The sequence below is a fragment of the Urocitellus parryii genome, chromosome 4 (assembly GCF_045843805.1).
Source record: "Urocitellus parryii isolate mUroPar1 chromosome 4, mUroPar1.hap1, whole genome shotgun sequence".
Lineage (NCBI taxonomy): Eukaryota > Metazoa > Chordata > Mammalia > Rodentia > Sciuridae > Urocitellus > Urocitellus parryii.
In genome coordinates this window covers 64050180-64065023 of record NC_135534.1, presented here as the reverse complement: position 1 = coordinate 64065023, position 14844 = coordinate 64050180, and the positions used below count along the sequence as shown (strand labels likewise).

Below are 14844 nucleotides of genomic sequence, written 5' to 3'. Positions count from 1 at the left end.
TCAGCCTGCACAGCAGTGAGTAGGAAAAGATAGACTCTGGCCTACCAAAAAGACCCAGGAAAGTCTGTGTGAGGTAGTAACCAAGAAAGATCCAAGAAGCTCTGGCTACATTAACAAAAATATAGAACCTAGAATGTGGCAGGTGAACATCTCACACTCTTCTGGGCAGGACACCCAGGATTGCACAATATAAAGTAATCACTTGGGTCATGGCCTGTAACCAGTCCCTGTCACCTGAGGGAGGTGTAGAATGGGGCTCTAAGTAAAACAACCCCATGCCTATGGTACTAGCTACTCCAAAAGCTGAGGCAGGAGGATCACTTGAGTCTAGGAGTTTGAGGCCAGCCTGGGTAATGTATGGAGACTCTCAAAACAACAAATATAAACAGAGCAACCCCTGGGGATGCCCTGCCTTTGGCAAAGCAGAGTGGAAAGGGTGAAGATACTGTAGCAGGCAGGTAGAGGTGGGGTGAGAAAAAGGGCCCTTCTCTTGGGCAGAGTGGGCTCACAGGGCAAGGGTTCTCCTAGAGGGAGACAACTGAGTTCCTGTCCTGGAGGTCAAGAGTGAAGCCTGTTGTTCTTCCCTGGCCCTGGCCCTGGCTAGTTGAGCTCCATAAATCAGCTCAGAGTGAACCCAACACTCGTCACAAGTGAGACCTACCCCCTATGTTAACCCAGCTTGAACACCAACCATCAGCTGTAGCTGGGATTTTACCAGAAGGCCAAGGCCTAGATGGGAAGAGACATGACTCTCTCTCTCACTTAGCCAGTGCAAAGGAAGCTTCGTGGTCAGGAAAAGAAAGAAGACTGGCTCGGCCTCCTTGTGATCTGGCCCCTGGCCTTATCTCTCTCTTGAGCCTGAGTGCCACCTGCCAACCTGCTATGGTCCCTGCACACCCACCCTCTACCTGCATGTCTTTGCTTAGGATGTGTCTGGTACCTGGATGTTTCAGTGAACTGCTTTTTCAGAAGCCACAGCTCAGGAGCACCCACCACTCCAGCATTCCCTGACCTGCTGGCCCACAGCCCCAACCACTCAGCATCATCCCGAGGTATGCTGGAGCAACTTGTACCTGTCAACAGTCAAATTTTCAGGAATTTTGCAAAGAGGTTGCCATTGCTTTGGTAATTTGAAATTGTGCATGGTAGGAATATTTGTATCATTGGCAATGCTACAAATAAGGGGTTCCCTGCTGCCAGAGATCTACTTAAAAGGTTTAACAATAACCAGCATATGACTGGTTGTTACCTAAATTGGGGAACTCCAAGGACTGGAACCCCACCTGACTCTTGGCACAGAAACCAACTGGCTTTAAAGTGGGAGAGTACCTGAGGCCTACAGAGGGATCCCTGATGTGAAACTCCCCTGAAGCAGCCAGTGGGAAGGCAGATGGCAGAAGAGAACAGGCTGGAGAAAGGCTTTTAAGGGGTGTTGAAACCCTCCCAGGCTGCATCCCCATCCTCTGACCAAACAACAGAGCACAGCTCAACAAGCAGCATAATCTTTAGTTTCAGTTACAGCCTCTAAGTGTAGGCTGTAGGCTGGGAGCCTCCAGATGGGTTTATCACATCAGTTCCCAGATGTTCATCTCTCGGGCTAGGAGTACTCCTCTAAGCTGAGTCCACTAAGACCCAGACCCACCCCAGACTGCTGTGGGAGCTGGACCCTGACTACTCACCAGGGCCCTCTGATTAACTTGTGACTCTGCTCCACTGTAGCTAGCTCAGGTCTAGACTTCTATTTGACCCTGGTACATCCCCTTCCTCTCAGGGCCTTCTCCATTTGACTTGATCAGGCTGGATTCCAGTCTAGATACCTTGACAGGATCAGCCAGCTATCTGCATGGGAGTCAGGTGGCATTGGCCCTAAACATGTGTCTGTTTTGAAATCTTATTACCCAACTCACACTTACAAATGATGGCAGCTGACTGTCTGGACCGTAAGGAAAGTATCCCGAGGCCCTGCCAAGTGACAGTCACAGATGGTCAATTTCTGGGTACACTGTCCCATTTGAACAATGGTCCTGGTCCCTTACAGCTCCCCCCATATAAACTTGCACAGGCCTGAGGGGTCAGGTCCTAGAGCCGGATGTCCTTAGTGTGCTCATTCCCAGCCGGTGTGGACTCTGTCCGCCTGGAGTCCTCACTGCTGGCTGACAAATCTGTCCTCTTGGCATCAGTTCTGCCGGACCTGTGCAGGCCCAGCCGGCGCCGAGGCCGGGTGGTAGGGTTGGGGTCTGTGGGTGGCTTCGCATCTCGGGCAAAGCGGACCAGCCTCTGCCCGGCCAAGAAGTAGAGCACAGGGTCAAGGCAACTGTTGGCGCTGGCCAGCGGCCGGGTAATCTTATATGCCATGTTGATGGCATTGAGGGTGTGGCAGCTGAGGTCAAGCGAGCGGAAGGAGTAGTAGAGGGTGCGGGTGACGTGGAAAGGCAGGAAGCAGAGGGCGAAGACAGCCAGCACCAGGGCAATGGTGCGCACCGACTTGCGCTTGGCCCGCGGCAGGCCTCCTGTGCTCCCATAAGCTGGCTGAAGCAGCCGCCGTGCCATGAGCACGTAACAGACCAGGATGGTGGCAAAGGGCACGGCGAAGAGCAGACCTAGCATGACCGAGCTGTAGGCCACAAAGTGGCTAAAGAGCTCAGGGGCCGAGGTGTCATGGCAGGTGATGCGGCTCCCACGTGCGCTGGTGGTGACAAAGTAGAGCACGGGTGCCTGGCAGGCCAGCACCAACACCCACACCAGCGCTGCCACCCGGCGGGCGTAGCGGGCCCGGCCCCAGCGCAGGGAGCGTAGAGGGCGCAGGACCCCCAGGCACCGGTGAATGCTGATGCAGGTGAGGAAGAGGATGCTGCAGTAGAGGTTGGTGTAGAAGAGAAAGCGCACCAGCTTGCAGAGCACGGTGCTGAAGGGCCAGTGATCGCCGCGGGCGTAGTAATAAACCAGCAGCGGCAGGGAAGCCGCGTACAGAGCGTCGGACACAGCCAGGTGGAACATGTACGTGGTGGAGGCGTTCCAGGTCTTGAGGCGGCACAAGAAGATGTAGAGCGCCACGACGTTCAGACACAGCCCGAGCACGCACACTACGCCGTAGGACACAGGCAGCAGCACGTATTTGAAGTCCTCGTTGAAGCGGCACCTGTAGCCCAGCTCATCCCCATCCCAGGTGCCATTGACGGTGTCATTCCAGAGGTCCAGGCCCACCTCCATCACCCTGCGAGGAAGGGAGGGTTGAGAGGACCGCCATCAGGGTCAGGGCTCGGGCCCTGTGGGAATGCCTGACTGGCGTCCCTGACCAGGGCCAGGACAGACACAGAGGGCTCACAGATTCCCTTGTTAAGATTTGCCTAGGTTCAAAGGCGTTTTTTTTGTTGTTGTTGTTTTGTTTTTCCCCTATCTGGTTAGCAGCTCTCCCTGGACTCCAAATCTCCAAACCCTGAAACCTCAAGAATGCTTCAGGTCCTTGGATATCAGCCTCATGTAATTCTAAAATTCACAACAAAAGTTGGCAAATGGCCTGTAGCCCACAGTTTTTTTTTTTTTTTTTTTTTGGAAGTGGAGTTTTAGCTTTATTGGAACACAACAATACCTATCTGTTTACAGAGTTGAGTGGATGTGACAAAGGCCATATGTCTTAAAAAAAAAAAAAAAAAAAGTACTGTTCCTGCTATGGAAGCTCCAGATCAGAGGGTTTGAAACCTAGGATTCTGAACATGAGGATCTGGGGTTGCAGAAGGGGATCATTTCATGTACATGGGAAGGGGCATTCAAGGCTGTATGGATCCAGTGAACACCAAGTGCCCTCTGCCTGCTCAGGGGTCTCTGGCCAGGGCAGCCCAGCTCCTTTGGAGGCATCCCAGGGCTTCCTTAGGTTCATCTTCCCAGTCTCTGGGGAGGCCGACATATTTCCTTCCTCAATCATTCAACATATTTTTTAGATATTCCTATATTCTGGCACTTTCTACATCTGTACCCAGCAGTCCTGATCCCCAGCCTGTGGGGCTACCAGATGGGACAGTGACCTTCCTAAAGAGTCCAGGGAAGAGATGGGGATAGAGAATGGAACTTTTTTCATGGAACAAATCTAGCCTCTTCTGGGCACAGCTAGTTTCTCTTTACATACCATCACAATCCTGACATTCCCCTACTCTGTCCCTTGTGGGTGTGGGTCATACCCATGGGGTCTGAGCTCCACTTGCCTGGAGGGCAGATGCCACCTTCCTCCTCTTTCCATCCCACCCCACCCCACCCTGTAACCAGTAACAGCTCCCTCAGCTGGGAGGCAGTGGACAGATATCCTGGTCCGAAAGGCAAAGATATGCCCCCCAAAGTCCCAGAAGGCAGGATGGAAATCATCGCAGGAGCCCCTGATGGGAAGAATCTCCTGAACCTCAGCCCTCTCATGGGTCAAATCCCCCATCCTTGGAGAAATACAGCCTCCAAACTTCCCTCCTCACCTGGTCCTTCCCATGCTGCTGCTCTGCTCCTGCTCCAGTGCTGACCGCCTTGTCTCCCCTCAGAGGCGGGGTCAGGGCCCTCAGCATCCCTTCCTGGTCAACAGCCCATTGCCCTGCACCAAATTTCCTGCTGGAAACTAATGGTGGAATCTCTGACACTGAGAGGAGGGGTGGAGACTTCCCTGTCTCCCAGTGAACGGAGGGAGCTGCCCCTTCCACCTGCTTTAAGACATCCTGGCCTCCACCCTCCAGGCCAGCTGGCGACTCCATCACTGTGGCCCTGGTCCAGACTGACCTTTCCCACCCTCTCCCTCCACAGGCTGACTCATCAACTGTGAGACCATCTTCCTAGCCTCCAGTCCCTACTTTAGGAAGATAGTTATGTCCCCAGCCCTCTCCCTCAGGCCTCCCCTTTGCCTCTCCTGATCTCTACTGCCCTGGACCCTCACCCTGAGCTCTGAAGGGACTGTTCCACCAGACTTTGTCACTGGTCCCTCTCACCACTCATTGGCTCCACTGTGCCCAGTTCTGGCTGGCCCAACCCTGAGGAGCTCCCATTCTGGAAAGAGATGTGAGATGTTTGAGGGCCCTCCCAGGCTTCCCTGCCTTTATTCATGCTGTACTTTCTGTCTAGAAATTCTTTCCAGAACCCACACACACTGCACCCATCCTACCCAATGCTCCAGGTTCTTCTAATGTCACCACATGACTGGAGCTCTGCCCCTCTCAGGCACCTCCTCAGGCTGTTCCTCAGGTCTTGTTAGTAATTAATTGGTCCTTCCAGTTCTACCTCAATACATGCTAGGTGCTCCTTGAGGGCTGGTTTCTGTCCCTATGACCCAGCAAGAGACCTTTCCTATTGCAGGAAAGAGAATGAATGAGCCAATGAGTTAAAGAAACACAACAGGTTGTGAGAGCCCCGAGGAGCTGAGATTGATGGAGGTGCCTCTCCTTTCTCTCTCTCCTCAGAGGGCCTATAGGAGGACAGTGATATATAAAGATTTCTCTTTGGTGGTCAGGGGTCAGTGTGGCCCTTCTGGTGGCCCACCCTGCCCAGGGCCTTCTCCTGCCCCTGGACTATCCCTCCTTCAATAGCTGCAGGAGCCCAGAAGACCTTGCCCTTCTCTGGACAGGCAGGAAGGCATCCTACAGGTGGGTCAGCTGTCTAAGGTGAGTCACATGCTTTTACCTGGCCCATCTTTGATTCATAGTTTCCCATCCTGGAGTCCCCTCTGCTATTCTTGTTCTGTTGTAGTAGCCAATCAAGGCCAAGCAACTTCCATTAAGCATCTTCATGAATCCCCCACTCCCACCCCTTGGTAGATACTGCCATAGAAGTTAAGCTGTTTGTTCAAGGTCACACTGCCAGGAATTGGAAAAACTAATCTCAACACCAAGGGCTGAATCTCAACACCGAAGCCTGAATTCATCACACCCTGGAACAAAGAAGCAGGACAAGGCACCGGCCTTAGGATTCCCTCAATCTAACCCGGGTTTAGTTCATTTACTTAGACATCATGTCAGCACCTGCCCAGCCTCCCAGCCAGCAGACCCACCTCACACACCTGTACCTGACCAGGCCCTGCTCTCACCTTCAGGATGCTCAGAGGCTGCTCAGGTTCCTCACTCATGAATGCACAGGCCTGGATCTGCCGCAGGGAGCTCTTCTGGCAAACAGGATAAACTGGTTCCCCAGCCTCTGGCCTTGCCCAGCCTCCAGCATTTTTCAGGGCAGACAGCTACAACAGGGGCTCCTGCAGACACACAGAGTTGACAAGGGAAGCCAACCAGGCCAAGTACCCCTAGGGCTCCCTCCTCAGTTCTAAATTTGGACCCCAAAAGACAGTGAAGTGATCGGATGTGCTTATCCTGGATGCCACATCCACACACACCCCATTATCTAGCCCCAGCTCACACGCTCCAGGGAGCATGTCTGCAGCCCCCTTCCCAGGGACCCCCTTTCACAGGATGGAAGACCTCTTTCCATGTCCTTCAGGGCTGAGCCAGGCCTCCATTGTCCCCTCCCTCCATCTAGGTTTTGTGCTCTAGACAGGAAATGGTCAATACTCTCCTTGCCTAGCACACACTCTGTGGAACTTCTGCCAGCACATTTTTGCCTAAGCTGGGTCTCTAAGTAGCTCACCTCCCCACTCATGCCTCTAGGCATTTCTCATGGGTGTTATACACACACATACGGTCCATCTGAACACACAGGCACAGATACATGGAGGTGTGCAAATCCACTTTAAAATATATATATATTTTAGTTGTCAGTGGATCTTTTATATTTATTTATTTATATGTGGTGCTGAGGATCAAATCCAGGGCCTCATACATGCCAGGCAAGTGTTCTACCACTGAGCCACAACTCCAGTCCCTAAACCTGCTTTTGATGAGGAAGAACAGTCCCAAGGCCTCAGGGTAAATAAAGGACAGAGTTAAGATTAGAACCTGGGCCTTCTTGTCTCACCTGGGAGCCTCATACACACCAAACCCCGGGCTTCCAGGAGGGGATGGTTGGCAGTGGAGGAACTCCTCTTTATGGGCAAGTCCCAGCACCCATGACCTCAGACACGACACAGCAGAAGAATGTGCCTTTCTGGAAAGATCTCTTCCCATCTGCTTCATTTCCCTAGAATGGAGGTGGAGAGGTGAGTGGCTACAGGTGTAGGGCAAGGAGGGAGCCAAGGAAGTGCCTCTGGGCACTGTGTGACATGGGCCAGCAGGCTGATTATTATCTGCCTGTCTGCTCTAGAATCCAGTGACAAGATGAAGAGCTTCATCTCTTCACCCCACTCCTCCCAGGCACACACCTCTCTCCTTTTGAGGAGATGCCTCCACTCAGTCAGTGGAGGAGCATAGGCACTTCTTCAAGGTCATTCCCCCGTTTCTGAGAAGGGCCTCCACCAGCCTTTCAGGATTCACCTTCGCTCTCCTCATCCCACTGGCAGCCCATCACTCACCAAGTCCTGTCAGTCAAGCAAGAGAGTCTTCCAGATAAGCCCTGTGTGTTTTGTGCACACCCACAGCCCTGTGCTTCTCTTCCAGACCACCACCAGCCTCTTCACAGGACTCCTTGCCTCCACCCCTGACCCTCTGTCCAGCCTTGATGCTGCAATCACATGAGTTTCCTAAAACTCAAATCTGACCATGTGCTATAAAGCTCAAAATCCTTCCATGGCTCCCTAAGTCCTTCAGGATAATGTCCAAGCTCCTTAACCTGGCACTTAAGGACCTGGCTGATCTGGTTCCTGCCATCCCTCCAGAAAACTCCACCCTCATCCTCTAGTCTCAGCACAGCAAAAGCAGTCATATGGCATATCTTGCTTGGGAACAGCCTTCTTTATCTTCTAACAACTCTATTGTAACACAAGTGAAGTGCTGTCTGTGTCAAGTTCTGTGTTAGACAGCTTCATATACCTCTTCTCATTTAATCCTGAGACTTAGAAGGGCTAAATAACACCCCTCCCCCCAAGGTTTACAAAGCTAGCAATGGCAGAAAACTCTGATCTGTCTTCAGAAACTGTGTCTCTGACCATGGCCTCCTATCCGGCAAGGTCCAGGCCCTATCTACAGGAAGCTGATCACCCCCCTTTGAGCCCCATGGCTCTGTCTGGTCAGGTCTCCAGCAGAGGAGTGCCCAACTGACGTTTCTTCCTCTTAGTACTTCCCTAGTGTGAAGTGGCCAGATGGTTACTGCACCCATCTCACACATAGAAAAACTAAGACCAAAAAGGAGCAATTCAAGGTCTTGGCCAAGGTTACCAGGAAGTAAAGAGCCAAGCCAAGCCTATGGGGGGTAAGCCTACTTCCTGACCTGGCTCTGTCCCTACCCTAATCTGGGTCTTTCTGTGGTCCTAGGCTAGTGAGCCCAAAGCCAGGAGGAGGGACAGAGGCAGTTCCCAGGCTGGCTGCGGAATTTCCAGGGTGGTTAGATGACATTCCAGTTCCTCCACTAGGGTGGCTCTGGAATGTGCCACCCGCCTGACTGGTGGACCCTGTCCAGCCTGGCAGGGGAGAATGTCCTATCACTACTCTGAAGACCCCTGCTGCCAGGGGCGGGATGCTGTGATGAAGACACAATCAATGGGCCTAGAATGGCGTCAAGGGGGCAGGAGGGAGTACTGGGCAGATAGGAAATCCTGCCATTCCCAGTTGTAGGTCCTGGACAAGTCTTGCAATTCCAAAACCCAAATCTCAACTTCCTTTTTTAAAAAATAATTTAATAATCACTTTATTTTTTTTTAATGTGGTGCTAAGGATAGAACCCAATGCTAGGCAAGTGCTCTGCCACTGAGCCCCAGTCCCAGCTCCTCAACCTCCTCTTGATAGAAGAATAGAAGCTTCCCCTAGCAGGGAAGAAAGGGTGGTCAGGGAAGGCTTCCTGGAGGCGAGGACCCTTACCTGCATTTTACAAGATAAGTAGGAGTCAGGTAGTTAGACAGAGTGGAAGAGAGTGAGCAGAAACCAGGGCAAAGACGACAAGAACTGTTCATCATCCTTGTAGTTTGGGAACAGTGGAGGACAAGGCTGGGCTGCACGGGATTAGGAGATAAGAAGTCACCCTGTACCCTTCCAAATGTCCTCCAAGGGGTCAATGTTCAGCAGGCTCCTCAACCTTGTCTGGCATGTTGCAGTAGGAGGAGCCGGCCTGGGGACACAGATGATGGGTGACCCAGATGACCCAGGTGACCCATGGTGCAGTAGGAAGCCTCCCCCTGAGCTCTGTAAACCTCACTTGAAACTCTTGTCCTCTTGGGAACCCCCACAGAGTGTGGGGACCTCACACGGAGGCTGAGGTCAGAGCTTGTGAATGGGCAAGTTTCAGATCAGCCAGGCGAACAGATCAGGAAACTGAGATGCTAAAGAGGCAGAGCCTTCTTCAGCCAGGCTGGGACCAAACCACCCCTCCCACCCAGGCCCAGCACTGCCCTGCACAGGGCTATGGAAACCAGCTCCTGAACTGAACAGGTTCAGAAACACAATGCCCTGGGCTCCTCTCCTGTCCATCACAACAAAACTCTGCCAGTCAGACTCAAGAGGCAAGACCCTGTGTTTGGGCTCCAACTTGGAAACATCTATGCTGTGCATTCTTGGTCAAGTCAGTCTCCCTTTCTGAGTTTTGCACTCTTTGATGGTCAAATGGGGAGAATCACTGCTCCATGGAATAGCTCATGAGAAACAAGTTAGACAAGAGGCAGGTGGGCATTTCATGGTGCTGGCAAATTGTCCTGGTGTGGAGGCTGCATCTGCCCATCATAGTGGAGACACCGAATTCCAGGAGCCTGTGCTACTTCTCAACTGGGTCCCTCTCTAGTGCCCCCAGAGGGGCAGAAGTCATGGTTAGAACAGTCAGTGAGGATCCTGGAAGAGGAGCTATGATCAGGTTTGAAGGTGAGCAGGAAGGGTCCAGCTTGGGAGGAAAGGAGATGGGAGACCCCAAGTGGAAAAGGACAAAAGCATAGAATGGGATCTATGCAAGGCTGTGTGTCTGAGATGGTCTCAGCTCCAGGATTCCAAGTTCATTGGTTCTCAGAGTCCAGCTCTTCTGGGAGTAAGTGCTGTTTCTTCAGTCTTGTTACTAATGGTTCTGATGGGCTTTGATTTGAGATCTGCAGAACTACAGGAGTCTGCACAAGTCACATTCCCAGGAGCCATGAAGTCCCAGCAAGCACGCACCAGTGCCCTTGTGTGCCCTGCTTTACAGGGATCCTGTGAACTCAGCCTCATGTCATGCACTATAGGGCCCTTGAGGAATGCCCATTCTGGCTAGGGAAGAGACACTGACATGGACCCAGTCCACCTGGGTGATGAAGACACAATCAAGGGGCCATGGAGCCCAGAGGAACTCCCAGCCAGCCAGAGGTGCTCAGGGAGAACTTCCCAGAAGAACTGGCACTTGGTAGATGATTAGGAGTTTGTCAGGTGGACATAGAGGTGGGAGGACACAGAAAGCAGAGGATGCAAGTGCTGAGACTCAGCGGGCAAGAGTATAGCCTGTTAAGGAAACACAGGTTGTGTGTGGCTGGCATGGACCGTTAGGTGGCATGGAATGTGTAGGGGCCCGAGGAACTTATATAAAAGAGCTCGAAGACCAGGCTGAGGAGCTGGGCCACTATTCTGGCTTAAAAGGGGAAGGTCATGGTCAGAGTTGACCTTTACAAAGATGGTGCCACATGTAAGGTAGACAGAACTAGAGGGTTTGGAGGGAGGGAGGTGAGGGAGGAGACATACAAGAATATGGTAAGAAGAACTGTTCTTTGACCCTGGACTCCCTGCTAGATGGGGAGCATCCTTCCTCAGCACCCCAACCCACCATGGTAAGTCTTCCTCCTACAAAGTGGGCTGGGAGGCTGGACACTCACCAGGAAGCCATAGGAATACAAGTCTAAGGGAGGCCCCCAGTGCACAGACCTCTTCTCTGAGGAACTGCAGTGACAGTGACAGGGTACTAGGATGGAAGATCAAGAGCTACCCAGAAGGGCCTGGGTTGCTCACCCTCCCACTAGGGATTCCTGCTATTTATCCCAGGACACACATGACCCAGGCCTAGGAGACTGGGTGATGAAGAAGTATAAGAACTGTTCTGTTCAAGGACACCCTCTGTGTGCCAGGTGATAGGGACAGGGTAAGAAAGCAGGGATGACTCAGCCTCGACCTGCAACTGGCCTCTCTCAGGGATGGGTACAGAGGTCAAGGAGAGTCCCATAGCCAGCTTCCCTCCATCAGCTTTCCTCCATCGGTACCCAGTGGTAGGGACAGAACAGGCCTGAGATTCCAAGGGCAGCCCAAGAGGAAGGTGTGAGATAAAAGGCTTATAGAATGTAGTTAGAGGAGAAGAAGGATTCCATTAGGGGCACCTCTCCCTCCCCTCACCAGATCTGCAAGGATCCCCTGGCCCTATGAGCAGAACTGAGCTGGCCTTATCTTGTCAGCAGCTGGGTAAGCCATGAAAACAGATTCCCAGGAGAGGATTCAAACTCCTTTCGGCTTTGAAGGTAGAGGACTTGCCTTGCCCTGATGGGGCTTCTGTCTTGGATGGGGCAGGTAAGCAGGAGGCCCAGATTTCACTGGGCTTTGTGATCTCAGGGAAGATACTCCCCAAATCTCTTTATTTCCTCATCTGCAACATGGAGATAATAATTTCTTTCTCACGGGGCCATTGGAGGATAAAATGAGGGTTTTTTAAAAAACTATTACTATCAAGCTATCTTTGTAGAGGGGGTCATGGGGAGAGGAAGGCATTCAATAATTAAATTCCCATAACCAACACAATCCCTTGCGGTTGCATCTGTGTTCTATTTTGCTCTTCAAAAGACCTTTGAGTATCATGCTCCTCCCCATGCACTGCATTGAGTTGACAAAGCCCTTTACTGGGCTGGGAGTGTAGGTCAGTGGTAAAGTGCATCCTTAGCATGCACAAGGCCTGGGTTCAATCCACAACACACACATACACACACACACACACACACACACACATACACAAGCCCTTTCCTGGCCTCTATCTTAAGAATCCTCTAAGCCCACTCCTTGCCCAGCTCCAAGTCTGCACCAGATCCAGTCGGACCAGCAGCGTCCCTGGGCTGTGCCCACCAATCTCTTCAAAGGTCTGATCTCCTTCAAAGAGGCAAGGATCAACATTCCCAATTTATGGGTGGCAAACTGATACTTAGAGAGGCACAATTACATAATGGGTTACAGCCATGAAACCAAAGCTTTTGTTGGGCTCATGAGATCTTGGTGATGACCTCATGTTCTCTTAGCTGTCTTTGGGGGAACTGGGCCCTGTGCATCCTGTGCAAGATGGGGACAGAAATGGAGAGGTCACAGCCACACTCTTTAGGCCAAGTTCATTAACCATTTCTGAGGGTTGCCCAGTGCTCCCCAACCCTCTGTCTATGCCCCAGGACAGCCCTGGCAGAGAGGAGAAAGAGTGACAGGCCTTTTGTGCCAGGACTTTTCCTTCACCCCCTAACCCCACACTCTCACATGCAAGACCTTACTGGTCCTTTTAGAGGGTAGCTGCTCAAAGAACCTCCTTTCTCCTATTCTCACCACAGAAAACTGAGACTTCCCTGAGGTTCAAATCCGATCCTCAAAAGCTCATCATATTCTAGCCTAGCTCCAAAGCAAGACTGTGGACCCAGGGAATCTTCCGATGCTATGCTGAGAGGAATAGAGATCCCCCATCTCCATGAATCCCAAACTGGCAGAGCTAGTTTCTAGCAGGACCCGGTACTTGGGCTGGACGCCCTGGAGGGTGGGGGGTGGGGGCCAAGCCTGACACTGGCTGTCCTAGTGGGAGGGGGCACTGCCTTTCTCCTGACTGACCCTTTCTACAGCACCACCTGCCAGATTAAAAGTCTGCGGACAGATTAAAGTCTTAACTGTTCTTCCTCACCACTGCCCTCCTCCGCCCGTGCTACTGCCTTCCCAGTTTTACCAACGCCCAGGATTGGGGTGGGTGGGAGCCACCCAGAGCGATCCTGGGGGGAGGACAGGAGTGCAGCAAGTCTTGGGAACTGCCTGGTCTCTGGCAGGTCCCATTGCCCCAGGGGCTCCTACACCAAAGAACACAGTTTAGAGCGCACACACACAGAAGTTCAGATACTCTCTCCCCCGGGGCACTCACTGACACACAGACTTTCCCAACAGGCGGACATACACACCCTAGTCCGCGGTGGCTATCCACACTCACTGAGATCTGCGCGCCAGCGAAGACAAAGATCACGGATTCACGGGGCGTCCCGCCGTCCAGTTACGCGCCACACTCAGGCTCGGAACCATGCCCTGGTCGGGCAGTGACACACACACGGCCCATTCCTTGCCCAGCGCCGAGTCCGCACCCGCGTCAGTCGGACCCGGCAGCGTCCCTGGGCAGCGCCCGCCAACCTCTCCGAGGGTTCGATCTCCCACTAGGCGGCCTGTCCCTTGCCTCCACGCTGAATTCGTCCGCCCCAGGTGCTGTGGCCGCTGTTCCCCGGTGCCGGTGCCGGTGCCGACGTCTTGCCGCTGCGCAGGGTCCCACGTGCCTGGGAGCGCCGCGGCCCCCGCCCCGCCCCACCTCGCTCCCTACCCTGCGGCCTGGCCCCCGGGGGCGGAGCGGACTCTGGACAGACCCCGGCACCGCCCCCACACGCCCGAGTAGATACCTCGCCACCTCGCCACCCGTCACCACTCTGGGGACGCCGCCCAGCCCCACAGTCGTGGGGTCAGCGCACCCGCAAAGGGTGCTGCGGCAGGAAGCACAGGCGGCGACCGACGGTCCTACGACCTGGCCCCGCAGAAGGAAGAAGCCGTCAGACTCACTCAGAGGAGCAGGGAGCGCAGGGAGCTTGTGAGAAAAGATACTGAGAGACGCCAAAGTTTTACTAGGTTTGCAAGCTGGCCTGGCTCCTGTCATTACCCACTGAGGGACCTTTGCGATGATTCGCCGCCTCTATCCTGTTCCTGCCCCAGCACCTGCTCTCCTTGATGGGACCAACTCAGGTCACCACGCTGAGACCGGAAAACCCAGGGAACACTCAGGTCTCTGCCTGTTTCTCCAGCCCCTAGCAGCGAAGGGAGGCCCTGTCCCTGTGCTCTCCTTCCCCTTCCTTCATTCCACCAGCAGGTCACCAGATTCCTCATTCTTTTTGGTCTCTCACCTTTAGCTGCTTTAATTCCCTTCTCTGCCCTCAACCCCACTCGGATGGCCTTATGTAATCATAGACCGTGTTTCTGTCCCTCTCCTGTCTGAGCTCAGGAGGGCAGGGACCAGGTGGCCCTTCTCCCTACTGCTATCCTAAAGGTCCTGGGAGGTGCTGTGTCTTGGCTTATGTGTAAGCATGAATGAAGGAGAGCCTCCCTACCCGGCCTCATTTCTGGTTTAGAAGTCAGGAGTGTAGGTTCTGGCACTGACTCAGGGACTTTCAGCCACTGTTCCAGTCCCTCTCAGGGCCTCTTTGCTGTGAAAGGGAGCCATCCCACTCATCCTCCCACCTACCACTGTCCATCTATTGGCTCTTTGGATGGTCCAGTGGCTGGACAAGTGCAGAACAGGCTTCTTCCTGTGGCCAAGGAGTTTGCCCAGGGTCCTGGGGCCTGACTGGGCTGCAGGTCAGCTGACAGGAGCCTGGCTTCCAAGCCCAGTAGGGGCCCCAAAGGATGCTGGCTGCATCCCTGTAGGAGTAAGAGCAGGGAGGATATACAAGGCTCTGTGGCTAAGAAGCATCTGCAGTCCCTGGGATTTGCTTGGGAGACACAAAGGCCCCTTGTCCTTCCTCCTCCGCCTGTTTTCCAGGCTGACCCATGCAGTTTCCAGAGGCCTAGCTATTCCCACATCCCCAGTTTGTGGGGCCGAGGCCTTAGGGTCCCAGTGTGGGTAAGTCCTTTTGGGCACTGTAAT

General features: G+C 53.3%; 1 protein-coding gene across 7 annotated transcripts; it reads right to left on the bottom strand.

Moving 5' to 3' along the window:
• Window positions 1-1402: 1402 nt before the first annotated feature.
• P2ry2 (purinergic receptor P2Y2) lies at window positions 1403-13858 on the bottom strand. 7 transcript variants are annotated; one of them, XM_026409157.2, is made up of 5 exons: window positions 13127-13858; window positions 6928-7089; window positions 6050-6211; window positions 4458-5893; window positions 1403-3214 (listed from the first exon to the last, which is right to left on the bottom strand). In XM_026409157.2, exons 4-5 carry the CDS (start codon window positions 4469-4471, stop codon window positions 2080-2082), a joined length of 1149 nt encoding a protein of 382 aa, XP_026264942.2. In that variant the 5' UTR covers window positions 4472-5893; window positions 6050-6211; window positions 6928-7089; window positions 13127-13858; the 3' UTR covers window positions 1403-2079. The 7 variants fall into 7 exon arrangements, with proteins under 7 accessions (XP_026264942.2, XP_026264940.2, XP_026264943.2 ...); XM_026409155.2 differs by having other exon boundaries at window positions 13156-13858; XM_026409158.2 differs by having other exon boundaries at window positions 13610-13858.
• Window positions 13859-14844: the final 986 nt, after the last annotated feature.